Raw genomic sequence first — 27499 nt, 5'->3', positions numbered from 1 at the left:
ACGACTGTCTGAAGAAAGCAAGAAAGTGTCCCACATCATTTATGATACTGGGTTGCATTACAGATGTGAGGAGATGACACTCATTATCTGAACAGTAAATGCACAGGTATACATTTAAATTTTGGACACTTTCCTGTCCATCAGAGAAAGTAGGTTTGATGATGGTGATGATAATGGATCTTTCCACAGAGCAAAAAGGGTGAACACTTTTTTTTCGGGAGATTCAGATATACTGAATGACAACTGATGGTAGAAACAGAAAAGAAAAATGGTCCAGGATAAAACTCAAATCTGCAAAGCACTTCTGAGATGTTTGGAACCAGCTTGATGGAGAATGTTGTTTTTCCTGAAGTCCATGCCTTAAACCATTCAATGCACGATAAAAGTGTGAGAAGATGCAACAAAGTATTAATTGGCATATTTTTCCTCATGATCCCAACAGGTGATATATGTCCTATCCTTGATCTGCAAAGGAAAAAAAAACCCTCACAGCCTTAATGAAAATAATTTTACATGTTTGAGTTGTTTGTTGTGGGCTGATTGCATAATTTTTGCCAAGGCTTGTACACTGGTCATGCATTGTTCTTATATGATTGTGATATCTAAAAGAGGAAAAACAAACACAGTCTACACACATACACTGACTGGGCATAGGCTCACAATTAACAATGATGCTAAACAGTGACAACCAAAAAGTGTTGTGATAAACTACTTGCTAATAGCTAATCCTATATATGCCAGTCCATTTTTATTTGACACCTTCTTAAATGAAATTGTTACAAAAGCCGGTTCTGTTTTTGCATTCACTAACTGATTACTGTGCATGAGGTACATATTTTTATTCCTTTCATATATGTTATGATGCAAGAAATTGATCATAAGTGTACTATAGAGTCTAGTCTGCCAGCATTACTGCACTTTAGCATGACGCTCACAAACCTATCCTTATCAACCCAGCTACTCAAACCAATCAAGGATTGTTTGAGTAGACAGACGTTATACAGCAGCAGCTATCCAAGGACTATGAAAGCCAATTGTACAGATATCTTGAAAGAAGGAAAGTGTATTTATCATTCTGATGATAGGAACTGTAATCTAAAACATGTAAATTCCACTATTAAATATTTAATAACCATCTATCCATCCATCCATTCGCTTCCGCTTATCCTTTTCAGGGTCGCGGGGGGAGCTGGAGCCTATCCCAGCTGTCATAGGGCGAGAGGCGGGGTACACCCTGGACAGGTCGCCAGTCTGTTGCAGGGCCAACACACATGGACAGACAGCCATTCGCACTCACATTCATTTGCACATTCACACCTAGTGACAATTTGGATTATCCAATTAACCTATCCCCACAAGCTGCATGTCTTTGGACGGTGGGAGGAAGCCGGAGTACCCGGAGGGAACCCACGCAGACATGGGGAGAACATGCAAACTCCACACGGAAAGACCCCGGCCTGATGGTGGAATTGAACTCAGGACCTAAATACTAAATTATTTTAATTTTGTAGTTTATCACATGTAGCCCCCATACCATCCTTCAGGAGGTGCTGCAGCATGCTTAGGCACCACTAGAGTATCAAGACACTACTCTGGGAAATTGTTCATTACTATGGAGCTCAAAAATCCCATTCATATTCTCCCTATGGACTTTGACTATGAGCCATAATGTTATAACCATCCAAAGCAGACTTAGTATGATCTACAAAATAGTGAATAGTGCTCATGTAGAAACCATAAGCCTACATGATATCAACCTTGTTTTACGGACAAAAAATGTTGTAGAAACAGCATCGTCTCTGGTTGGTGGATGCTGCTGTTTAAAACCGCAAATGTCAGGATACCCGAGGATTGACCGCAGACTGGAACAGAGCATTCTTGACTGTAATCAGGAATAATCCTAGTTTCCATACGGATAACTGTGCTATACAGTACACACACACGCACAGTCACTGTTCAGTCCTATTTGCCTAGACAAATAAATTCATGTGAGATAAAGATCCATCCATCCATCTCCGCTTATCCTTTTCAGGGTCGCGGGGGGCGCTGGAGCCTATCCCAGCTGTCATAGGGCGAGAGGCGGGGTACACCCTGGACAGGTCGCCAGTCTGTCGCAAGGCTAACACACAGGGACAAACAACCATTCGCACTCACATTCATTTGCACATTCACACCTAGTGACAATTTGGGTTATCCAATTAACCTATCCCCACAAGCTGCATGTCTTTGGACGGTGGGAGGAAGCCGGAGTACCCAGAGGGAACCCACGCAAACACGGGGAGAACATGCAAACTCCACACAGAAAGACCCCAGCCTGATGTTGGAATTGAACTCAGGACCTTCTTGCTGTGCGGCAACAGTGCTAACCACCGTGCCACCGTGCTGCCGTGAGATAAAGATGTGACCTTAAATTAGATGATGCAGATATTTCTGCTCAGAGATCTCCTCTCACTTTCTTGGTGTCACATTTTAACACAGTTAGTATGCTCAACATAAGCCTGTGAGCAGGCTAATGTTGAGGTTAGGTTTTCCTAAACCTATTTAATCAATTAATTTTGGTACTCTAATCAAAACAGTGAAAACAAACTAGGTACGAAATAGAAGCTGTATTTGGTACCTATATTTGATGTCTAATAAAGGAGATTGGGTTGGTTCAGACACTTAAATGTGGCAGTTTCTTTTTCATGTAATGAAATCTTCTCTTAGTTGATATCATGGTTTTACCCCAAGTTTCTTTTCCTGAGGTTTCTATTCTGAGGCCCTCTGTACCTGTGTGTGATTCCTAAGCATGATCATTTACTGTATAAATATTTTAAACACAGCTAGAAGTCAAAGTGCACCAGCCACTATCTCCAAAAAGTTGATTCTGTTCATCTGGACGTAGTGTTTTGTGGGAGAAACGTTTCGTCACTCACCCAAGTGACTTCTTCAGTTCCTTAATCTTAATTAAGATTAAGGAACCGACCTCCCAGACCACTGTTCCTTCAGTGGGCTGGTTTCAGTCATTATGCAAATGTTCTGTTTATAAGATTGGGGAAACCTGCAGTCAGCTGAGACTGAAGAACTTTTTGGAGATTTACTTTCCTGGATGATTGAGAATGCATCAAGACACCAGCCACTATGTTTTCACAACTTAAACTGGCTAGAATAATACACCTTGTGTCAGGAAAACAATATCACTTTGTGTACAGTAGCAATGTGATATCATTAGAATTGGTAGTATTTCAAGCACCAATGGTACCTTAACTCCAGTCTTTTATGAGTAGTTCATGTGCACCCAGTTCTGTTTACAGCATCAGACCTAGATGAACGTGGGGGCGGACTGTGGCTAGAAACCCTGTGGGTGCAGTCCTGTCAGCAGTAGATCTCACCGCCAGCCACAGATCTCACTGGGGGATATTGCAGAAGGTTCTATGATTTTCTCCCACAAATACAGATCATTCTTCTTCTGACAAATGTATAAAAAGCCCTGAAACCATGAGAACTGTTTGCCAGAACATTATCAATGTTACAGCCTTCTTTATGAGGAACTAAAGGAGCAATCAGCTTCCTGTGTGCTCACCGATCCTGCAGCACCCACGCCCTCTGCCTTTTAACGATGCTTAAGTAAACATAAACAGCACTGTATAGTTTTATGGTCTTAATCAATCAACAAAGACTATTTTGGACTCTGGGGATTGCAGCTCTGCTTTTTCCCAAGTACGGTCACCAACATGTCCCTAAAACTTCACACAGATCCCACCGCTATAGGTTGAACCTGAATCCCTCAACAAAACATCACATTTTATGTTATATAATTTTCTTTTTTCTTTTCATGTCTGATTACCTTTTTTCCATACTTGGAACTGTCTGGATTCCTTTTTTAACTGCTAATAAGTCTATGAAAACATATCGTAAAACATAAAACGCTGCCAGAGTGAAATGCTATGTCTTGTGGCAAGAGACAAAAATAAAAAACTAAATATTATATGACAGGTAAAGTAAACTGAGAGTGACAGTGTGTGAAATCAGAGCCAAAGATGTTTGAGTTTTGATCTGCTTACTCATCTGTTTCAACAGTGATTGTTTGAAAGAGTATTGATAGATCTTTGGCTATCAAATAAAATGTCAGACTTTTAGCTTGCCATGTTTTAGTGCTCAGACTTTAGATACTACAAGTCCGAGTCTATAAATGTGACAGTGTCCCGCATATGTTACAAGCTCAAGAAACATTTGTCAGAGAGTCACTAACCTCCTTTGGGGAACAAAGGCATCTGACCTTTTCCATCTATTTCTAGGAAGCGCGGTAGTGACGGATGCATCCATGCAAGCTTTTGACAGTGTTTGTGTTGGCAGCTAGTTAGTCAGCTGCATCTGTTTCCGCTCTGCTCTTTAGTCATCGCTGATGTTTCTTGGTGGTGCACTCTTTACATGCAGATTCTTTAAAACAACCCAGTCATTCCAAGAAGGGATGGAAGAAAAATGAAGTAAATATATAAACTAATATGTTTTCTGAGACTTTGTTTTTCAGTGCTGTTTGTCTTTGACTGTTTCTGTTACATAATTGCAGACACTTTTTTTGGGTGGTCGGTGGGGGTTGATTATTGGCCCTGAACTAAGGCCTTGAAAAACACATTTTTCCCCCTTTTGTTTTATATCAACTATATATCTATTTATATCTATATCTATATCTTTTTGGATTTATGCTCCAACTATTTGATAGGAAGGCGCTACAACCAAGCTAGCAGATATTTGAAACAATGCTTAGGCCCACAACAGGTTCCGTATGTATAACTTAAAAAAGAAAAACCAAAATGACAATTTAAAGACAGATGTTTCCTCTTTTATAAGAGATACAGAACACTAGAAAGAGTACTTGCCTTATCTCCATTCAGAGCATCATGGATTTCACTGTTCAGAAAATCTGTACACGTTTAGATATTTACATGTATAAATAAATACATCTTCAGGAATTGTGTGCATATATATTTTTATGTGATTGACTCCAAAACGTACATGCAAGCTACATCCAATAATGCATTGTCAGCACCATTAAAGCCCTTATTGATTTTAATTTTGTTTAATTTTTTTCTATGATGCTGATTGATGACTTCTCACTCTTCAGGTTATGACACCAGACTGGCTAATCTGTGCCATCATGAATCCTTGTCATTTCTCTTTAAACCTGAAAGGAATCTTTGTCAATTTGGTGGTCCGATGCATTTCATAATAACACATTTAGAAATTCAGATAAGCTGAAAAAGTAGAAAATATATCACGCCTGATGTCCAGATCGGCACAATTTTTAGTTTTTCTTTTTTCTTTTGTGATATATTTGAATTTTTGGGAACAATAAGGACTTATAAATGCTGATTATATAATTATATTTCTGTTGGTTATTACATAAATCAAGAGTAAATATCATCACACTCAACGATTGCTACATTTAACTAAATGCATATATCATAGACACTTCAACATTACACACCAACACCAAATCCAACATTACATCTCATTGTAGCATAGTCTTGTGTAAGTTGGTGAATACTCTTAAGGATAGAAGAGTGACAAATAACTTGTGATTGAAAGTATAAAATGTAGTCTGAAACAGGAAAGTACATATAAGGTTGGCTTTATCAACTGATATTGCATATATTTTTGAATTTGTAATGCTGCTATAAATGTTGCTAACATTACACTTTGATTTTAGGATTTAACTGTGTGCTCCATTCTTTATCATAAGATCATTCTCATTAGCCACTTGAGGGATTGTCTAGTGCTGAAAACATGCAAGATCAGTTTCCCATGTTTTTCAAAAGTAAATTTACACTAAAAGCAGATCTGGACCTTTTTATTGACTTGGCTTGCATACATACAGTACAGCTTTGGTGTTGTGACATGGGAAAAAGATCTTTCTTTGTATGAAACCACTGTTCTGTTCACTTCTATTTATGAGATTCCCTCCTACTTGATTTTCCCATCTTAGCAACTTGCACTTAAGTGGTAGACAAGGAGCTCCACCACTTAGCCAACTAGCCAGCACTGTCCTCAAGGATGGCTCACACAGGATACATTACAACCAAAAGGTTGGGTGTAGTGAAAATCCACATTTTTATATCTATGTGAGGGTGAGATAACAGACCAGAACCAAAATAGAAAATAGGTTATGTGATAAATATTAGTCATGCATTGATAGTACTCCACTATGTGAGATATTCTTTTATTAAAAAGACAAAGTATTTGGTCCATGCTACAAATTATTCAGGCAATCAACTGATTCAAAACAACCAACTGTTTTACTGCCGTTCCACTTTAATTTCCCTTTGTTTTACCTTTTAAAAAGTCATTTGCTCTACTTTCCATGCAATAAGGTCTTAAGGGGGGGAAATCACAAAACACTTCACATATCACAGTCACATCTTTCTGGATAAAACTTTAATGTCTTCTAAAATGATTTAACATTGTTGTACATTTAAGGTGAATCTTGAGGTTTTTTAATAAAAGCAAAACTGCAAAATGTTTTTCATCGTCTTATCTTAAACTTGTGACTTGGTTTACAGTTTTTCTTTCTTTTGAAAACACTCACTATGTAACCACTGAGCGGTAGGGAAACTTGAAACAGGCACTACTCCATTTCAAAGTAAAAGCTGTGTCTTGTCACTTTTGCTTTCAAGGCAAACAGTCTATGTTTCCGGTATGGGTCACACTGTTCAGAGTTTCACAACTGCATAATGAGTAATTGGTGAGTGTTTGAGGCCAAGTCGGCGCCATGCATGTATTCATGTTGGAACCGCAGCAATATACTATTGACCAAAGATATGGAAGGAGGTTATTGGTGCAGCAATTTATAGCTCTTTGCAACTAATGTCATTTAGCAACGGAAAGCAATACCAATGCGTGTGGTTAGATTTTAGTGACTAGGCCTTAGCAATCGATTTAATAATGACTGTTAGCAACCTCCAGCAACTTCTTTGTACAACTACAGTAGGGGAATACTCATTTTTCTCCAGTTACTCAGCTTTATAGATTTGGAATGCCTTAGTTTTTCAGACCAAATGGAGCAGGTCAGAGACAATAAACTTCTCATCTTCTTCCTCCATCTCTTTTACTTTTTCATGCTACCACCATGTGTCAAAAGTGCATGGTAAACAATGGGGCCCAGCTTACACATAATGATAAATCTGTCTGACAAAGTTCCAACACTGTGATGCAAGTAGTAAGTATATGTTAGGTTATGTTTATAAGGGATTTTTTCAAAAGAATGATTTTCAAATCCCAAACTGAAGAACTAACTTTCTGACCTAGTTAAAGATTTGTATGGTTTCCATAGAGATTACTTTTACATGTTTTGATATAGATTTAGTGTGTATATTGGTGTGTGTTGGTGCATCCCTGTACTTTTTTCAAAGGAAATTTTGATTTACATTTGAGGTCATGCTAGGAAACCATCAAGTTTAAGAGTCCAAATTTAGGAACGTGCGTGTGTGTGCGGGGGTGGGTGGGTGGAAAGGTGGGGCTATTTCAAAAGGCATTTTTTTCACTTTAGCTGAATTCAAAATGTAATTTTGAAATGTAATATCTATGACATTCACAATTTGGATTTTGTAAAACAAAAGTCTTCCAGATTATAGTTTGCACACACACACACACAGTAGTTTATTATAAATATTTAATCGAAATTCTTCATTAGTTTTCTTTTTTTCAAACCATCTAGCTACTGTTTAAAATCTCCCCACCTACCCACCCCTGCCCTAGCTACTCAATTTAGTTGACCAGGAGCTCCTGGTACTGCTCAGACCGGAGGAAACGGCCAAAGGAGTCTTTCTCCATGAGGGCATAGATCCTCTTCTGGGCCAGGTCAAAGGTTGAAGGGGAAAGCTCCACCAAGTTCCTCAGGGTCACATCCTTGGTGAAGTGGTCAATATTGACCTGTTAGAGAGATTTAAGACAAAAAACCAAAATTCTCTCAGAAGCAAGTAAAACTAGGATAAATAAGAGAAGTTGATATAAAATACGGGTGAAAATACGAGTAATATTTTAATATGTTAGCACTAACAGGCAGGCATCTGTTTCTATCTAGTCTAACCTCTCATGCAAATATGTTTGCCAAGACGGTAACGGCAATAACCTGAAATTTTACACTTAAATGTGATGTCACAGAGGCTACAGTCTTTGTTATTTCTAATTTTATAAGGTCATTCTGATCAAAAAGGTAGATCTTATGAAATAAAAACAAGTATTTCTAAAACTTGTTCACTCAAAACTCACTTGGAAGACTCAGTCATGGTTTTCTCCATGTTAGTTACGGAGTGTACCAATGGTGATAAAAGCAACAGATAAATGATTCTTCTTTCTCTTTGTTGCAAAAGAGAAGAATTACCACTGTTCCAAATGCTGGATTGATTCTCAGTTTTAAAAAGTTTGGTTATAGAAGGCTGATGAATATTATGCTTTTGTTTCTAAATAATGCAATTTGAATTCTGCCTCTAACCAATTTTATATATATTATATACAGCTCTCTGTGGAGTGATTGCTAATCTAGGGTGCTATGTGTTTTGGTTGTCATTCTCCTGCTTTTTGTTTTTTAACTTTTCTTTTATTATTACTAGTTACTTAATCATTCTTAGCCTGGTTTGATGGATTTTCCTTAAGTGGCCCAAACACGCAAAGATTAAAATATGCAAAAAAGTTATGCAGTTGTACCAATGCTGCAAATATTTGTACATTAAGGCTGTTCTGAGTCAAATTTAACCTGTATCTATTTAGATCCACCAGTATGCCTCAAATTGTGGCAAACAATGTTCTTAGTCAGTCTTGAAACTGTGAACCTGTGGACTGTGGAAGGCAGGCAGAGCACAGAAAACCCACACAGGCGGGGGAGAAGTTACAAACACAGAAACGACCCAGCCGAGTTTAAAACCAGGAAACTTCTTGCTGTTTTGGGATAGCACTATTAACTCCACCATGCTGCCTATATCATTATTAAGTATAAAATAATGTTAATATAAAATGATATAATTTAACGTAATGAATTATATTAATAATTGAAGGTTGTAGCGATGGTACTTTGGCATTGTGAAATCAAAAACAAATTCACTCTCAACTTAGGATACAGGATTAATGAGTCATTTAATAATGTCAGATAAACTATTTTTACATTCCAAACAGATCTGTGCTTTGGAATTCAGCATAGACAGTCATTATGGAAATCTTGTCCTGGGTCAGTTTGACCTGGAACATACTGTGAACACATGAAATACTTAGAGTATGGAGAGTGTTAAAGTAAGAGGTCAAGCATCAGTTTCCACTTTGTGAAACAAGCAATGTATGATTAATTTGAAGATTAACTATCTATCATCTTTATGAGGCTGAGCTGATGAAAGAGTAGGGATAGGGAAGTGACATGAGTGCCTGACCTCTCTGGGTCCCTCAGACTGGATAAAGTCTTCGTAGATCTTCTTTGCCTTGGCAGCCATCTTCGCTGGGTTCTTGGTCTTCTTGAAATCCTCACAGGCCATCCAGAACTCGATGTTCTCATCACTGAACTCAGACTGCAGGAAGCTACGGAAGGCAGACAGACCATCTGATAGAGGGAGATACGACAGAGAAGGTCATGAACTGATATGTTATAGGATACAAACTCACAGGTTGTTATCAAAATCTCTCTCCTGGTATGCACTTCACTGAGGAAATATGTTGGCAATTGTAAGCTTCAGTTAAGTTACAGTGACAGTCTAAGTCAAACTAAACATGATTTGAGTATATCCGTTACACTTCAAACATGGCTCAAGAATATGGGTAATGTCATATTCCCGTAAAGACTACAAAGTTAAAACTGGAAATGAACACCATACAAAACGCATCTTATTTTGAAATGGGTTCCAAGTTTGTCACTTAATGAAGAGACTTTCAATTTACTAACGATACAGAGGAGTCAGCTGTTAAGGTGAAATGTCAGAACAGTACAAAAGGATCTCTGCAAATCACAGTATTATATCATCAACCACTGTGCTTATTAACAGCTTTTGTCTACAAAAAGGGACTAATTAGAGAACAGCTTACATACAGCAATGTAGAAAGAAAGGGACTTACATGTGCTATAATGTATCATTTCTTTTTATTTGATGACTGTACGTAAAAAAACAAACAAACAAAAAATAAATAAATTAAAGGAACAGAAAGCTCCAATGTCATTCTAGCAATGGTGACATTGATAAGGAACACTGATAACAAAAACAAAGAAAAAAACTCAACATGGGTTGTTCTGAGTCCACCATTAATATAACTTGTGAGAAAACTGTTTGCGTCCAATGAAAAAATAAAGACTTCTGTTTTTATTCAGTTTGCAGGGCTCTAGAGTGCGACCAATTTGGTCACAAATGCGACCAAATTTTTCAGTGGTGCGACTAAAAACAAAATATTTGGTTGCACCTGTGTGACCAACTGTTCGGGTAGCAAAAAAACCCCCCAAAAAACTGCAACCTTCCCTGTGGTCAACAACAGACACACATTTTGCCCCTATCGTGGACTAAACCAATCAGAGATAGTCAGGGGCGGGACTTCTCTGATTGGCCGTGGTCCAGTTGAAAGTGCAGGTGGCAGTGGGAGGTGAGTAGCTTGAATAAAGCGATATCAATTAATTAAATCCTGAATCGACTTTTAAATATAACTGTGTTTTGCCAGAAACGCCAGATTCTCAGATTAAAGCTCACAAAACCATTTCAACAACAACCAAACAGCAGATGAGAGCAGGTACACGGATTCCACACAAAGACGTAAACACAGACCCGACGCATCAGAATCAACTTTGTCTTTCTCGGCTTTCTCACCCGACGGCCCGTAGACGGACACGCTGTCGGAGCTTAGCGGTTCTGATGCGTCCGGTCCGCGCTGTGATTATGTCTTTTTTGCGCTGATTCTGAGCTGCAGGTTTTGTCTCTCTCCAACCAAAATTCACTGAGCCAGCAGCAAAAGAAGCAGCAAACTGCGCTTCACATTTGATCAATGTCGTCATGAATTTTGCTGTTTTGCTTCCACGACTATTAAAATCACACTTCATACACAGCTAGCTCTCTCTCTATCTCTCTCTGTACTTCAAGAACAGTTTCCCGTCTCCAATCTCTGTTTTCTGTATTATTCATTCGCTTATTACCCACCAGTCTACCGTTGTTTACAGCGCTGTCGGCTGCTGTCTTTTTCTTTTCTTTTTCTTTTTTTCACTTGAATGACCTCCGACAAGAAAGGCTATTTTTTCTGTTGTTCAATACTGAAGAAATTTAAACTTTATATGCAGAACATTGTAGAATATTTTTAAGGTTATCTGCTATAAAAAGCCAGACCAGGAAAATCAGCTCCATGTTTTTCTGTGTTTTATTCTCAGTTACTTTCACACAAAGGCATCTGCTGTGATGTTCACAATTCTGATGAAGTCAGTACTGATAAATGATCAGAATTATAATATTTCTGACTGTCTGAGGCTAAATTGAATCGAATCGGGACTTTGAAAACCGGAATCGAATGGATTATAGAAATCAGTGATGATACCCAGCCCTAGTGAGCAGCCTAGGCACGACAGAAGTGGATGTAGCTGTAATAGGAAAAGAACTATTGCTAACTTTTCTTTTAAGTTAAGGCCTGATCCTTCTGAAATTCATAGCCAGTGCTCTGACACGGTGTCATCAATCTTTGAAAGCTGAAAAAGCACAGTGTATCCAGAAAAACACATATTATTATATAAATTATTATAAAATTTGTGTGCACCTAACTTTTTAAAGTTAGGCGTACCGGTACGCCCATGGCAAAAAGTTAGTCTAGAGCCCTGAAGTTTGTTATGGATGGCAGCCAAGACTTAGGAAAAGCTAATAATTTGGATTGTAGAGGAGAAACTCCTCCATTCCCAAGCAGCAATGTTTCGTGCTAAAAAATGTAGCCACTTAGGTTGTCTCTAAGAGCACATCCTCTCTAAAGTGACAGGATCTACTTATCAGCTCTTTAATGCTCTTTCATTTAAAAATGCTAAAATCCATGTGCAAACCCAGACACAGTCGGCAGTAATGACAGACTCTACTCTTGCAGAACAACACTCCTTGTCAAACAGTAGAAACTGTTTCCGAACAACTCAATGAGCACAAGAAATGGTTCAAAAGGAGTGTTGACTCAGCCTCTAGATTTTCCAAAGACTAATCCCACTGCATATTAACTGAAATAAGTCTGATCCACAAAGGCCCCAACCTTCAGCCCACAAGGCCCAAAGGATCTATTGCCAGAGTCCCAGAGTCATGGTTTTATGTATGAAAGACTGTTTTTTTGTTAATTTTCACTAAACTTGGGGAATCAAATGCAGGACAGAGATCCAAATGTTTAAGCTCACAATAGCACGTTTTTAGCTGATTCTGGTCTCTGTGGCTAATTTCCCACTAGACTGCTTTTGCAGAGCTGGGCTAAATTTTATGAAGGCTTAAAAAGACTTGTTAATACTTGAGAGCCTGTTGCTGCTCGCATATTAATGCCAAGTGACAGGTGTGTGCTGACTAGCTGTCTGCTGATTACTTCCTCACCCAAGTCACTGAACTGGACCTTTCAACCATGTTTGTGATGTTGGTGTCTTTTGTATGATTTTTCCCAAATTATTGTTATGTGACACATAAGTCTGTGGATGCAGCTTGTGCTAACTTTGCACACCTCCCCCTTGTCCAAATATGGACACTTCTGGCTCCCCCTGCAAAAAGCTGGCAGTGACATAAAACTAAGTCAGTGCTTCAAGGCTGTTTTTCTCAATGCAGTGGGTGATGTCACAGAGGCTATGTCAGTCTTTTGTATAATGTCTGTGGTTACTCCTCTACTTTCTGTTACCACACTCCAGGGAGAGGGTGACAACCATGCCGTCTTTTAGAAAAGGTCAGGCATTTTTCATGAATTAAATCCTAAACCCCCCACCACCCCCCACCAACCCCTCAATAACTGACCACTGTTGCTGTTTTTTTTTAGAAAAATATCAGTCCACCTATACTTTTCTAACTGCTACCTGTTTTCCATTTGTCATACGTCTGTTTTTCCCCTCCTGACTAAAACCATAATTAAAGCATTACATAGCAGACACCTCAGTTTCAAAAGCCTTTATTTGACAAATGAAACTGCCAATGTTACACATTCCATGTCTAAATAGGACTTTACATGATTAAGAAGCTGACAGAATTAATGTAAACTGTGCCTAGATTACAATGCATTTCTGTTGTTACTGATTAAAAGCGGATGGATGGTGTATGTTATTTAGTGGGGCTTTACCTCATACCTTTAAAAAAAAAATCCACAAACAATTAAAAAAAAGCCCCCACAACTTTATAAACATTTAGACAACTATCTTTCAGGAATGTCAAAAAGTAACAAATTGATTATTTATGGACAAATATAAAAGCACTTTGGTTATCAAAAAATAATTATCCAAACTAAAGCTTGATAAAACAGCCACTCATTTCCCCGAAGGCCATTGTAGCTCAACACAATGCCTGCAAAAGGTCCCATTGTCTATACAGGCATATGCTGCAAATGATAAGCTTTCTGCTGCGGCCTCAGGCCTTTATCTTCAATCTAAATGGCTAGCTTGATTAAAAATAGCTCAGAGTCCTAATCAAGTTGTTGCTTTTTCTTTTTTTGTCTTTTTTGGAACGAGTACAAGGGCACACAAAAAGCAAAGCGCACATGCACAGGCACAAGTTTGTAAATGAGAGCTGCAGCGACCAAAGAACACAGCCTCGTGTTTAGTGTTTGTGTATCTGCCTTTGACTCGATACTCATGAAATTAGTTTTATTAAGCTCCAGTGAACCTTCTTGCTGATAGCAAGTGAATTATTCAGCAACACGTTTAAAAACAAAACCCCTAAAAATGAAATTACTGTAATTTAAACCAAAATACTATGCCACCAATTAAACCCTTTTTATGTCAAGTGTAATCTTTTTTTCCTTTTTTACAGGTAGTTATGCATTATGTATTTTCTTCATAATATTGACTGTTGTGCGAGGGCGTTGGTGGTGGGGTTGTGGGGGGCAGAGTGTATCTCTGTGCATGAGAGAAAATAATTCATTTACAATCCCAGGGGACTTAACAAGGAAAAGCCATAAAGACTAATGTTAATGCAAAATATCATGTAGATAAATAATCACGGTGTGACAGTTTGCGGCAACTGTGCAATAAATCAGTGCTGCTGGAATCACTTAGACTGCTCCCTAGAGATGTAACCAAAACACCCATAACCTTCCTGGGCTGGTATACACATTTATTCAAGCATACAAACACTGGAGGAACGTACATCTCTCTGCCCCAGACGGTGCTGAAGGAGCCACTTAGAAAGGTTCATTGCCACTCCACTGAGCTCGGTAGAGGAAATGGTTCTCTGTTCACGTATCAGCAACATCTGTATCTAGGGTTTGTTTTAATGCGCAGGGGCCACCTAAGTGACTTATTAGCTGGGGAGTTTACACGTAGTACTAAATACCGCTAACCATTAGAGTTAATCATCAGTCTTGCAGGCTCTCAGGCTTTCTGTTCACTTTGCGAGGTAAACAGCCGAGCCAGAAATTGAGTGTTTGCTGCGCATAGTGACTGTAAATATTCCTTTCCCTTCTTCTTACATTTTTCAGCATCTATGCCAAAAACTCTCTTTATATAACTCTGTCCCCTGCAAACTATTTCATTATGTGTATTATGTGTTTTTTTTGGATAGATATATCATTAGATAAATGCATTTTATCCCCTTTTTAAAGATTTAAAGATGTTATATAAAGGTTTTTTTAATTCATATTTCACCAAGCTCCTGCTACCCATAGTGTACTGTAAACCCATGCAGAGTGAGCACATAATATTGGATGAGATAAAGATCAAAACCTTATCGTCACCATCTCTCTTATCCAATTAAAACACCATGGCCACATGTAGGTCTTAAGCACACACGTTTGCTGTCATGGAAACCAAAGCCTGCTAGCTGTACTGTTTCTGTTTAAACTGTCTTGCAGACAGACACCAGACCTCAAAGAAGGCATGTTTTCACCCTTTGACACTGATTAAAGTTAAACTACAATGATAGCTCTTACATAATGGAAATGACAGCTTTGGACAGAAGAAAATAATGATGTTCTTCAGGCTTCTCTATGAGTACAACAAAGCAAATTCACTGTGTGGTGCACGTAAAAGGGTAACTTTACTTGGAAAATGTTCAATTTTGGGATTTCAGAAAGCAGAATTGTTGGTGTGCATTTCTGGCTTTGCTGTTACATAAACTGAAAGACGTGTGAGGTCCAATATCAAGAAGCAACAACTTTCTTTTTTTTTTTTTGAAAAAACACTTTAGAGACCAAACACTTTTTAGTAACAGCCACATCCACCTATTCATGCGGTGCTTTACTTAACACCCTTTCTATCTGCCACACACACATTTATAAGGAGACGTCAGGGGCACTACTTGAACATGTGTACTGGAGGAGACCTTCCAATCCACTCCAACTTCTCGAGCCACAGATGTCACATAAAAAAATAAAACTCAGCCTTTTACAAAAAATAGGCAACAACAAGAAACGCAACAAAACGTTCAGCTTGAGCTTTCTGGTTAAGAAAGTGTAAGTGTGAGAAATAGAGAGGGTTGACTTACAGCTGTTGTTCAGGACCCGGTCCAGACTCTCACGCCATTGAGAAGCCTCTTCAGGAGCAGGCCTGTGTGCACAAAAACACCTCTTTTCAGTCAGGAGGAAAAACAGTGTAAAACTTACCTCAGGAGCTAAGAAGGCTTTCTTTACGGTCTTTAGCTGCCATGTTGTTAGTGCTTGAAGCTTACAATTTAAACTGCAAAAAAACAGTTATTAAGGTAAACTTATGGTACAAAACTGCTTCCTGCACAATGCAGAGACTGCTAAGTGGCAGTAAAGGTAAAATGTATGTATTTATTAATAATCAGGAAACATTTCAGCCTTCTCACTGAATAACTGTACAGACACCTTTGTACATGAGTGCTGATCCAACCCAAAACAATCCTTGACTTGAGAAATCTCACTCAGACTCTTTTTTTAAAGCAGCCGGTTAGACGTAGATCGTTGTTGATCAACACAGGTGTTAATAATCACAATAATTAAGGCTCAGACCTAAAAAAAAATGCTTCTTTAATTCTTTAGTGTTTGCCTTGTTTTCCTTTGAAAATGGTTGGGGAAAATAAAAATGACTGTCAACAGACACCAAGTAAACCTCTGATGAACTGTTGCCAGACAGCTTCAGAAAACAGGCTATAAATATTCAAACACATTGTATTGTACTGTATTGTCCTTGTCTGAAAAAAGCCAGATGAAAGCTTTTGAACTGAGTTTGCACTATAAGATTTCACATTTCTGCAGAGGAAAAATAGACCGTCTATGTCTGAATCTTTCCCCGTCATTTCCACTGAGCTCCAACTTTAAACTCATTCAAAGTGGACTTTTATTAAAGAAATTGGACAAAGAAGTCAGATTGTGAAACAATGCTGCCTTCCAGTCACCTTTTTAGGGAGCATTTCCAAAGCAGCCTGCTTTTTTTTATGGGGGAAAAATAGTTGGAATAGCTAGTGAGTGACACCCAATCTGTATCTTTAAAAAAAAACAAAGGAAAAAAAGTGTGCTTCAGAAAAAATGAGGGTTAAGAATAAATAATAAGAATTCAAACCAAAGCTTACGGAATAACGAAACATAAATTCGATTTTCTCGATGATATAAGAAAAAAAATGGAGTTCTGACAGCTCAGGCAGGAGAGCTGCTGCGACTGCTGTCAGCCAAACTAAACAAAAAGGTCAAAGGAGCTGCAAGACAAATTTATAATAAATAAACCCAAATAAAGCTTCTGCCACAGCCACATAAACCTTCCTCAAAGCTACACTGTGGCTGGTTTTTAGGTGGTAAAAAAAAAAAAAAATCATCATGCTTTTACTGACACAAGTCAAGGTCTTTCTAGTCTAGTTATGCTACAATTTATTTAAAACATTTTCCATTATGTTAAAAACAAACATTAAAGGCAAAAGTTTCCCTTACAACACCAAAAGTCTAGGTGTACAGTAACAGAAGACAAATAAACACAAAAAACCGGCATAATTTAGCATCTCATACATATTTTTCCACTACCACAGTCTGTTCAAGGCAATGCATTTGAAATCTCAAGCTTTGTACCGTCACACTCCCAACGTCTGAGCCCACTCAATGTCTGGGGAGGTTTCACTTGATCTCCACATCTTGTACCTGCTTGGGGCTCTGTTCTCCCGCTTTACCATCAATTATCTGGTTAACAGATAATCAGGAAAATACTACCCACATCACAGACATTCAGCCCTCGGAGGGAAAAACACTCACTTCTGGAGCTTCTCCGGTTTCTTTTCAGTCTTCTCAGGGTAGGGGATGATGAGGTCGATGGCATTTTCCGGCTTCTGCAGTAAGACTCCTAATTTCGACTTGATCTCCTTAGCCCTGAATGACAGAAAGAAGAACGGGACAACAACGCGTTAACATCTAACAGTCCGGTCCAGATGCTTATCAAATTGTGACACTGTGATAAGTGTCATCCTCTAACCAGAGTAGTATATTTGAACAGGACACTGACATTACACTCACAAGTAAAAATCTGCTTTAACAATCAGTGTAACACAGCTTCAGAAATAAAGCTGCTAAAACTGTTAAAAAAAAATAAGTCAGGAACAAAACCTAAAATCCAGGTCTTGTTTTTATTTTAGTATTTACCACACTTTTTTTTCTCTTTCTCTCATTAAGCAACATGCCTGACCTCCTTCAGTGTTTGAATGCTTAAGCAATACACTATTCATCTGTAAAACAATAAAAGCTTTAAAACAAGTCATGTACATTATTCTCTGTGTCAAAAAGCCTGTTTAAAAATAATTTATAGGAGGCAGAAAATAGACCACAAAAGTAAAAACTCATAAAGTGAACTTCTTTTTGCTTTAAAGTGCTTTCCAGTGCATACTGTTAACTTTAATGGCACAGAACTCCCACAAACAGGTTACAAAGCTTAGTCAAACTTTGCGGGCTCCAAACCACATCACAGCAACACACTATTAAGATGTAAGCAATGATTCAGTACTCACCTTTCGAGGCAGGTTTGGGGTAAAGCGGCTAATCCTTTGCACATTTTCCAGTGCTTTCAATTGCAGTAAAGAACAAATTCAGTTTTCCTGTTAACCCACAGTCACTCCAGGGTTCCTTTTCCTTTCTGACTCTGCCTTTCAGCACATAGGGAGTTTTATACAGACGCCTTTTGGGCTGCGGGCCAACAGCTAAGCCAATCAGACTGGAATGTGTACTGCACGGGTAGCCTGGCTGAGGAAGGGTGGGTTTTCAGATGTGAATGGCTCTTTGCTTTGAGGTTTTAATTAACTGGTCCAGATACAGAAAGGAACATTAGATTTCACTGATTTAAAGTTTATGTAACAGGGATCTGAAGGTGCTAATCACGGTGTGGTTCCCATCTTGTCAGTGTGTTTATTTTATTTGCAGTGATGCATTTGAAAACAGTTCTTCTGGATTTTGTATTTATAGTTCCTGTTATATTTGTTAGTACCAATTTGTTTTCTGATCCTATTTACAGGATGTTTTTATTTTTTTACCATTTTACACATTTCTTTTAATCTGACACATGAGCGTGGCTAAGAGTGAATGTGTTTACAGTTCAATTGAGTTCTTTTTGTATATCACAAATCACAATAACAGTCTGCTCAAGGTGCTTTATGTTTGAAAAACCCCCACAATAATACACTATGCTATTGTTTAAAACTATAAAACTATAATGTATAACTTAACTGCGACTGAAGTTTGATGCTAAGTATGAGCTAATGTTTAACTTGTTTTTTTCCAGTTAATTGAGTCAGCTGTGTATACATAGACTTTTTTTTTAAAAAGTCACTTTATTTGGCTTTTCCCCGCCCAATGTACTGAGCAAAGAAGAAAGAAAAAAGGCAAATGTACACATTAGTTATAAAGGTATTTTTTGATTCATGTCGGGCTATTGGGCTAATTTTGATTACAAACAAAAATCTGCAAAACTGTTGTTATTTTTAACCAAATTGAACTTTTCAATTTATTGAGTATTAATAGTTTAAAGCCATTTATATGGATATCTGAAACCCCAATCTGGGACTTTTGTAGGCTTGACTTGCTGTCACCAGAAACTCTAAATTGAAGAAGCTAAAAGAGAGCCTTCATCAATTTTCATCTTTTGACTGACATATTCCAAGTTCCAAAGTCTGTAATTCTAACTTCTAGTATGGTAGTTCTGTCCCCACTGCTCCATATTATAGCTTACCCTGCGACTCAACATTTTTAATTACAGATCATTTGCTCATTTTGTTTATTGTTGTTTTATGTCACACAACTGACTGTGCTGTCTAAATTACAACCGACCAACTGCGTCTCCTAAAAATTGCATATATACATAACGGCAATAAATTGTTTACCCAGTTACATTTACTGGGCAATGTACATCTATTTGCTGCCTGGGTTAAGCTGCGCCTCATTAATTATCTGCATCAGAGTAGACATGGTGGCTGAAATGCATGACTCATGTACATAGCAATCAACTCTCTCACTTGAGAGCAAGATTTACATCCTGGCTCGAAGACACCCGTACTTTGGCAGATGCTGTGCTGCTTTCTGCAGAAGTATGAACTCAGCTTTAACCAGATTTGACCAGAAATTTGATCAGAGATAATGCTTCTCTGAAAGAAATTATGACCACTAAAAAATCCTGTATCTGACTTGCACATAATGCAAATGCAGTAGCCAGTTTTCTGGCTGAATATTCCTCTGATTATTTATAAATATATAAGAATAAATGCTCACAGTGCCACATGTGCTCACTCTCTGCAGATTCACTGCAGAAATACATGCAGTTTTGAAAAATAGGCACTTAAGTTAAGGTTAGAAAGGTTAGTGGGGTTTACTTAAAGGTAAGTATGCCATCCGTCTTTTTTTATACACTAAGTATAACTTGGTCATAATTATTGTTTTCCTCAAAATCAATTTAGCTGTAAATGTTATTTTCACAAGGCTGCATTGGACTGGGAGACGGTGACAGTTTTCTCTAATCTTGTACATTCCACTGAGTCACACAATATGGTGCGATGACAACTTCAGGGTTAAGTGTTAATTCACACATTGAGCGTCCTTAAATGTCCTTCAACCATGACGCATTCATCGATTCAGTCTGATTCATCCCAAAAGATTTTGCAGCTTCTAAAATGTCGTTCTACATCTGTTTTACTGTTTGAACAATTGCAAGCTTAAGATTATTTTCAGAATATCAGTGAGTAAATGCACCATTCCTTTTAGTAACTTCAGGGACAAAATACATTCTTGTAAATACTGCTTTTTAACATCTCTGTATATGGTAAACACAGCAGACTGAAAATTTTTTAACTTTGAAATCTATTTTCTCTTTTTTTTTTTTTGGCATGATTGGAAAAACTGCATGAGTATATGTACTCTTGATTGCTGTCAAATAAATGCATCTATCTGTCTTGAAAATTAGTTTTCAGCTGTTACAGCACTTATTGAGCATTATATTGAATGTACTGCCCAAGGTCCAAAGAAGAAAATTCTGTTGAATGACTAAAGCATGATGTGGTCACAAGTTTTTCATTGACAATGTAAGCCACCTACATTTAATTGAGAAAAATAGTGATGAATTTCTTCATTCACATGCTGCTTGCCAGTGTTATAAAGGCCGGACATGTTATACGACCAATTCATTACAAAGATAGAGCCGACCAATCCGAATTCTCTCAAAGTTTTGATGCTGATCAAGATTCTAATCGGCAGCAGAAGTTATTAGAAAGCAATTATGAGGCTTCTGATTTTAAAATCTCATCATGAGCAGGTTATTGTACCAACTTTATTAACCTTAGTGTCATTACTCTTTTGTGCGTGCATTTAAGTCACTGCCTTGGGCCCCTTTAGAGCCAAATTTAAATCTCTTTCTGAAACGTGACATGAGTGTAATACGTGCGACATGTGCGCTATAAGTTAATTTGTACCACTGAGCATACACGTAACTGAATACATATGCACTGACCTGCTTTGGAAAGGAGGAAGACAGTTCACTGTTAGCTCTCAAAGCTAACTGCAACAAACCTTTCCCCCAACAACGATCAAGACTTGAATACTTATACTTAGTTTTTAACATACATGTGACTCACTGAATTGCTTCAGTTTACTTTTCTTACTTTGGTATTTGATTTTTTCTGCAGTAAAGAACACTGAAAGTAAACAGAGCTCAAAATTTGCTATGGTGATGAACCCCATGAGATGAAAATCTAAATATATGAGCCAGAACAGCCCTGGAAAATTTCTAGTTTCACACAGTTTAACACTAATAACAAATAAATAAACAGCCATTTTCCTAAGAACATTGAGACTGCTGAAAAAAGAGAGGTAGGGATTTCTCAAATGAGCCCGAGGTGCCCTCTGGACCATGATTTGCATTCTGTAGCCTTAAAAAGAAATCATCATGTTGCTACAACAATGTTGTCAGAAGGCGTAGACTTCTGTACAGCCAGTGCTGTAGGCCAAACAAAGGAGGATGGTAAATTATGCAGCACTTGTTAAACTGAAATATCAGTCTGTCTTGGTATAGGGGTCGGCAACCTGCGGCTCCGGAGCCGAATGCGGCTCTTTAGTCCTTATAGTGCGGCTCCGCGTGGTTTGGGAAAATAAATTAGAAGTATTTAGCTGAAGTGTAATTTATTTATGTTAGTTCTTTTTTAACTTGTAGTTCTAAATTGGAAGCTTATTGTGATATTGAAATATAAAAATACAATTATATTCTATTATTTTTTCATTGCTCAAAATAAGCGTCACACTCGCGGAAGCCGGTGTACCCGCCGAAACGCCGTGCATTTATCGAGACTTTCAACCCCAGATAGGCCAATTATAGACCTTCGGATCCACATCATGTCAGCAGCTATTCTCCTCCGTGAACTATGTTAAAAACAAACACCGCTCACGCCTCACAGATGGCACCTTACAGTCCTGCGTAAAGATGAAAGTGACTTCGTACAGCCCCGATTTGCAGACGCTGTGCGCAGAGGTTCAGGAGTAGAAGTTCCATTGTAAACATACCACGGCAGACCCGACGCTGTTTGCATTGACCACTTTTCACACACAGTTGCTGTACGCATACAGCCGGCTGTAGCTTTTCAGCTCACAGCCCGACACATACCAACACAACAGCATAGATAGCACAGACGTTAAGGCGGTGAGGCGTGATTGCGGGTGCCGCTCAGGTGCGTCCGCCTCCCCTGCAGCGGCGCTGCAGAACACCCCTCGCCACACACATTAACCAGGTAAAATACATATTTAGGCAGAATTTTGCAAATATCTATTTTTCATCTTTTAGCAGCATAGTGCTTTTTTTCCAATTATTTTTTAAAAGTCAGGTCAAGGCTCCAAAAGCCCAAAGGCGATATAAGGGTGGCGGCTCACAACAGTTTTTGTTTGCTACATGGATCATTTTAGTTCAGCTGGGTGTCTTTCCTTTTGCTATATTTCTTTAAGAGTTCAAAATGTGTTAATTACATAAATAAAATGTAATTTTCTCATTAGCACTTCAAGGATTTCATAAGCAACACACCTTAGTTGTTCACACAAAGCATAAGGTAAAAAACAATATATATAGTGTTATCTTCATTTTAGATGTCAAAAAGTATTTGCGGCTCCCAGTGTTTTTGTTTGCATGGAAACCGGGTCCAAATGGCTCTTTGGATGTGAAAGGTTGCTGACCCCTGGTATAGGTGTTTTTATTAAAATACCAAAAACATAGCATAACCTGGCACAGAGCTGTTTGTTGTCATTTTCTCAGTTTTTTGTTTAGTTTTTGAGCACTTTAAGCTGCATATTTGCTCTGAACTTTAAGAGGTTATGGTGAGGCAAAAAATTTTAATTACTGTGTAGGAAAGCCTGTGTTAGTGTGAACTACATTACCCAGCAGCCTCTGGGCAGTGATGGGATTCATGGGACTTCTGAGGTAGATGGTCTTCGTTCGTTCCTGGGCTAACGATTGAGGAGAGAGCTACTGGGAAGGGAAGCAAATAGCCCATCCTGTATTTGTTGGGGATGGTGTGTGTCACATAAACGAGAGTTAATGTTCCATGCTTAAGATGTTTACCCTGCTACTTGTGTGTATTGGTTTTAGTTACCGTTAGCATATGTGCTAGTTAGTGATAGCTATGGCAGCCCAGTAAATGTGAACACTGTAAGAAGTGGTATCAGACTGATTTGTAGTGGAGGAATTTGTTGCCAGTTTCCTTAATCCTTAATCTTTAATCTGTATTCATGTTTTAATGTATACCCTGTTCTTAATCATAGAAACCACACCATATCATCCCTCCACATCCTCCTACTGTATGCCATACCTCCCTGTACCATCCATCTGATCGCCAATAAACTCCACCTGTGGTAATCTAATCCCTGGATGTCAGCCTCTCCTTCCGACCGAGGATAGTTACTATTGCAGCACCACCCAGCATTAACTGACGTACACCATTCTGTACAAAGTGGTCCTTCGAGCCGGATATGCTGCACCTAAATGACATGGCTGCCTCCAGAGATCAGGATGATGCACGAAGTCCCCGTCCTAGCAGGATCGAATCCCTGGACATCTGGTGGACTATAGGTTGTCCTACCATACCCATGGGCCAAGGCTGTCACCCAGTCTAACAGAGGAGGTTATGATGGCACCATCAGACTCCCACTACACAAGGAGGCCGGATGTGGAAGAGATAAGATGGCGAAAAATGGAGGATTGTCTGATTAATATCCTGCATCAGATGCGATCTCTGCAAGTGACTGTAGCAGAGTCCCGCAACCCCGCAGCTCACCTCTCCAGTGCCAAAGGGGACATTAATGGAGGTGGAACCAATGGCTTCAGCTGTCCCCACACCAAATCCTACAGACAGGGAGCCCAAATCGATTCAGGAGGGGGAGAGAATTACAGAGCCCGTCTGTGTGATGTCAGCTCCTTTAGCCCCAGTCCCTGCACTTCCACTGCACACGTTGGGCCACCCATCTCCCTTAGTGGCTCAGCTGGCCACTATGCAACCTTCTACTGCAAAGGAGGGCTTCACTCGGGGTTTCCAGCCCTGGATCCCACAACTTTGCCCTCTGCCTCAACAGGCTCGATATGCTTAATTCCAACCTGTGCTATCTGCACAGGAGCTTAGACCTCAGCCAGGTATGCCCCCAGCAGCAAACCACGCGAGTTCAGAACCCAGTATGTTGGAAATGGTGATTGCATCCTCCTATGGCCTCCCTAAGCCCAAGCTCACTGTTTTCAGTTCTGGGAAGGAGAGTGACTTTGTCTTACTGAAGAAAGGACTGGATAGTGTTCTTGGGCCTCACAAGCACTTGTCTGAGGATTATAAGTATCAGATCTTGCTAGATCACTTGAAGTTCCCAAGTGCATTCCAAGTGGCTAAACGCTACATCCATGACCGAACTCCATATACTAGTGCAATGAGGGCTCTTGAGCAGACCTACGGTCAGCTAAGACAACTGGTGCAGAGTGAACTCAGCGCCATCCTGTGCACACCACACATAAAACCAGGTGACTCACAAGCCTTTGAAGCTTTTTCCCTGTCAGTTGCCAGTCCAGTGAGGATGCTAAAGCGCTATACAAATACAGCCCAATACAGATCATGCTTACCATGATAGACGGGGTGGCAGAGAGTGAACTCCACTGTGGATCCCACGTAGACGATTACTCACCAAACTCCCTCTGAGTTATCGGGATAACTTTGCGGAGTACTGCCTTAACCGAGGGATCCTGCAGCCTGGATCAAAACGCACTTATACCCTCTACGATCTAGCCGAGTGGTTGGAGTGCAAGACCCAAGCAATGCATGTCTCCCCACGAGCCACGGAGCTGTATGCCTCAGAGAAGCCCTGGTTGGAGGGGAAAGTCAGTAGGCACTGGGAAACAAAACACAAACCCAAGTTGGCCTCTGTTTATTATGGACCTGAAACCACAGCCACCAAACCACCTGCTGTGGCCCATCCAGGTCCAAAGGCTGTTGTGATGCAGAAGAAAAGAGAACGTTTCAAGCCTTACTGCCCTTTCTGTGAAGGGACAGAGCATTACTTGAGTGGATGTAATGAGTTCTCCCGGCTGGATTTGGTGCGGTTGTGGACTGGATCAGAGATAAGAATAAATGTTGGAGGTGTGGCCGGAACCATTCTGCTGACAACTGCACGCTCAAGAAACCCTGCAGCACCTGTGGTGAGCAACACCTCCTTGTATTACATGGCCTCGCCAAGGCTAAAGAGCAGAACCCCAGTATCCTGACCATGTGCACAGCATCCAGTGTCATCTATGTTGACCATCCCAGTCACTCTGGGAGAGTGATGTTGAAGGTGATAAGAGTTCAACTCCACAATGGGAAGAAAACCATGGACACCTATGCTGTGCTGGATGACGGTTCAGAGAGAACTATAATATTGCCTGCTGCTGTGAAGTCCCTTGGCCTAGCCCCCGGCAGACGAGGCTCTGGCCCTCCGAACCATCAGACAGGATGTCCTGCAGCTGCATGGGGGAAGCATATCATTGGAGGTGTCCACTAAAGCTAAGCCGAAGGTGAGGCATCAAATACTAAATGCATTCACAGCAGAACAACTGGCTCCGGCGGAGCAATCTTGCCCAGTGGAAACACTCAAAAGGAAGTACAGTCACCTACAAAGACTGATCCTGATTGGATCAGATCACCCGCACCTTATCACTCCGGTATGCCCGGTGATTTGTGGACCACCTGAAGGGCCAGTAGCAGTCTGCACGGAGCTGGGCTGGGCGCTGCAGGGACCTGCCAAGAGTCTTCCACATCCAGCGGCTGGACGGGCATGCTTGCACTCGTCATTCATCCCACAGACATCAGAGCTCTCCAAAGATGTTCAAAGGCTGTGGCAGCTTGACGTCCTCCCGTTTAGGAATGAAAAGGAGGTCACCAGGTCAAAGGAGGACCAGCAGGCAATCGACATTCTTGAATCAAGGACAGTCCGAGTACAGGTAGAGGGAGTCCACCGATATGCTACTCCCTTGCTTCGTCACACGGAATTTCCTCAGGTGAAGGCACCTCAAGAAGCTGTCATGGCTCTTCTGAGGGCCAATGAGCGTCGGCTATGCAAGGACCCCAGCAGAGCACAGACATACAACGAGGAGATCAAAAAAACTGGAGAAGGCGGTCTATGTGGTAAAGTTGACTCTGGAGGAGGTGCATGGTTCCACTGAATCCTGGTACATTCCACACCATCTTGTGCATCGCAACAACAAAGCCCACCTAGTCTTCAACTGCTCCTTCCTGTACCAGCAACCTGCCCTTAATGACCTCCTGCTGCCAGGCCCCACGCTTAGCCCCTCACTCCTTGGCATGTTAATCCGATTCCGCCAGCATGCTGTGGACATAAGCGGTGACATAAAGGCCATGTTTCATCAGGTGCGCCTGCTTCCCGAAGATTAGCCTCTGCTTTGCTTTCTTTGGAGGGATGGACAACAGGAGTGCCCACCTGATGTGTATGAATGGCGAGTGTTACCATTTGGTATGATCTGCAGCCCCTGCTGTGCCACTTACGCTTTACAGCGGCATGTGCAAGACCACCGTGAGGGGAATGAAGATGTGTATGAGCCCGTCCACACAAGCTTTTTGTGTGGACAATTGTCTCCAGTTTCTTCCGACTCCCTGCCAAGCTAAACAGCTACTGGACCAAATGAGACAGCTAATGGCCAGGGGAGGATTTGAGATACGGCAGTGGGCTAGTAATGTGCCAGAGGTGGTGTCCCACCTGCCTACTGCTGCCCGTTCTGACAGCTTTGAGCTCTGGCTGACCTTTAACCAATGTGATCCACAAGAGTTGATGCTTGGGTTACGTTGGCATTGCCCCACCGATACCTTGGGGTACAAGCATCGCCCAGTCTCCTACGCAACACCAACTCTTCGCAATGTGTACAAGGTGCTTGCCAGCCAGTATGACCCTCTAGGGTTTATCATTCCCTATACCACTAGAGGGAAGATTCTTGTACAATCGATGTGGCAAAAGGAGATGGGCTGGGATGAACCTATCACCGGTGTCCTTCGTGCCACCTGGGCAGAATGGGAAAAGGAGCTACCGTACCTGCAGAACATTACCTTACCGAGGTATTATGTGCCACCTGCTACAGATAGAGTTGCACCTTTGAGCTGCACGTGTTCTGTGATGCATCCAAGAAAGCGTATGGATCTGTAGCTTATCTGAGGACCACAGATTGCCATGGACATATTCATTCCTATTGGCCAGATCCCGAGTCGCTCCTCGGAAGAGATTGTCCATGCCTCGTCTCGAGCTCAGTGCTGCTCTCACTGGAGCGCAGCTTGCCAAGACTCTTCAAACTGAGCTTACCCTACCACTGCAGAATACCATCTTGTGGACTGACTCTACTACTGTGCTGAGTTGGTTGCAGTCAGATTCCTGCCCGTACAAGGTCTTTGTC

At 40.2% G+C, this 27499-nt stretch overlaps 1 protein-coding gene across 1 annotated transcript; it reads right to left on the bottom strand.

Moving 5' to 3' along the window:
* Nucleotides 1-4952: 4952 nt before the first annotated feature.
* rgs5a (regulator of G protein signaling 5a) lies at nt 4953-18235 on the bottom strand. Its single transcript, XM_085251725.1, has 5 exons — nt 18081-18235; nt 17335-17448; nt 15621-15682; nt 9396-9562; nt 4953-7908 (listed from the first exon to the last, which is right to left on the bottom strand). The coding sequence occupies exons 1-5, from the start codon at nt 18122-18124 to the stop codon at nt 7744-7746; spliced, it is 552 nt and encodes a 183-aa protein (XP_085107851.1). The 5' UTR covers nt 18125-18235; the 3' UTR covers nt 4953-7743.
* Between the last annotated feature and the right edge of the window lie 9264 nt (nt 18236-27499).

This window comes from Mchenga conophoros, linkage group LG17 (assembly GCF_057382185.1).
Source record: "Mchenga conophoros isolate Kocher_MC1m ecotype Shallow Benthic linkage group LG17, M_conophoros_male_GT1.1, whole genome shotgun sequence".
NCBI classification, from domain to species: Eukaryota; Metazoa; Chordata; class Actinopteri; order Cichliformes; family Cichlidae; genus Mchenga; species Mchenga conophoros.
Note: the sequence above shows the minus strand (reverse complement) of the source record. Positions and strands in the feature narration are given on the sequence as shown.

Coding starts and splice junctions, on each gene's coding strand:
- rgs5a (XM_085251725.1), bottom strand. CDS start 18,124: ATGTGCAAAGGATTAGCCGCTTTACCCCAAACCTGCCTCGAAAG. Junction 15,683..17,334: donor AAACCGGAGAAGCTCCAGAA/GTGAGTGTTTTT, acceptor TTGTGCACACAG/GCCTGCTCCTGAAGAGGCTT. Junction 7,909..9,395: donor AGTCTGAGGGACCCAGAGAG/GTCAGGCACTCA, acceptor TCTCTCTAACAG/GTCAATATTGACCACTTCAC.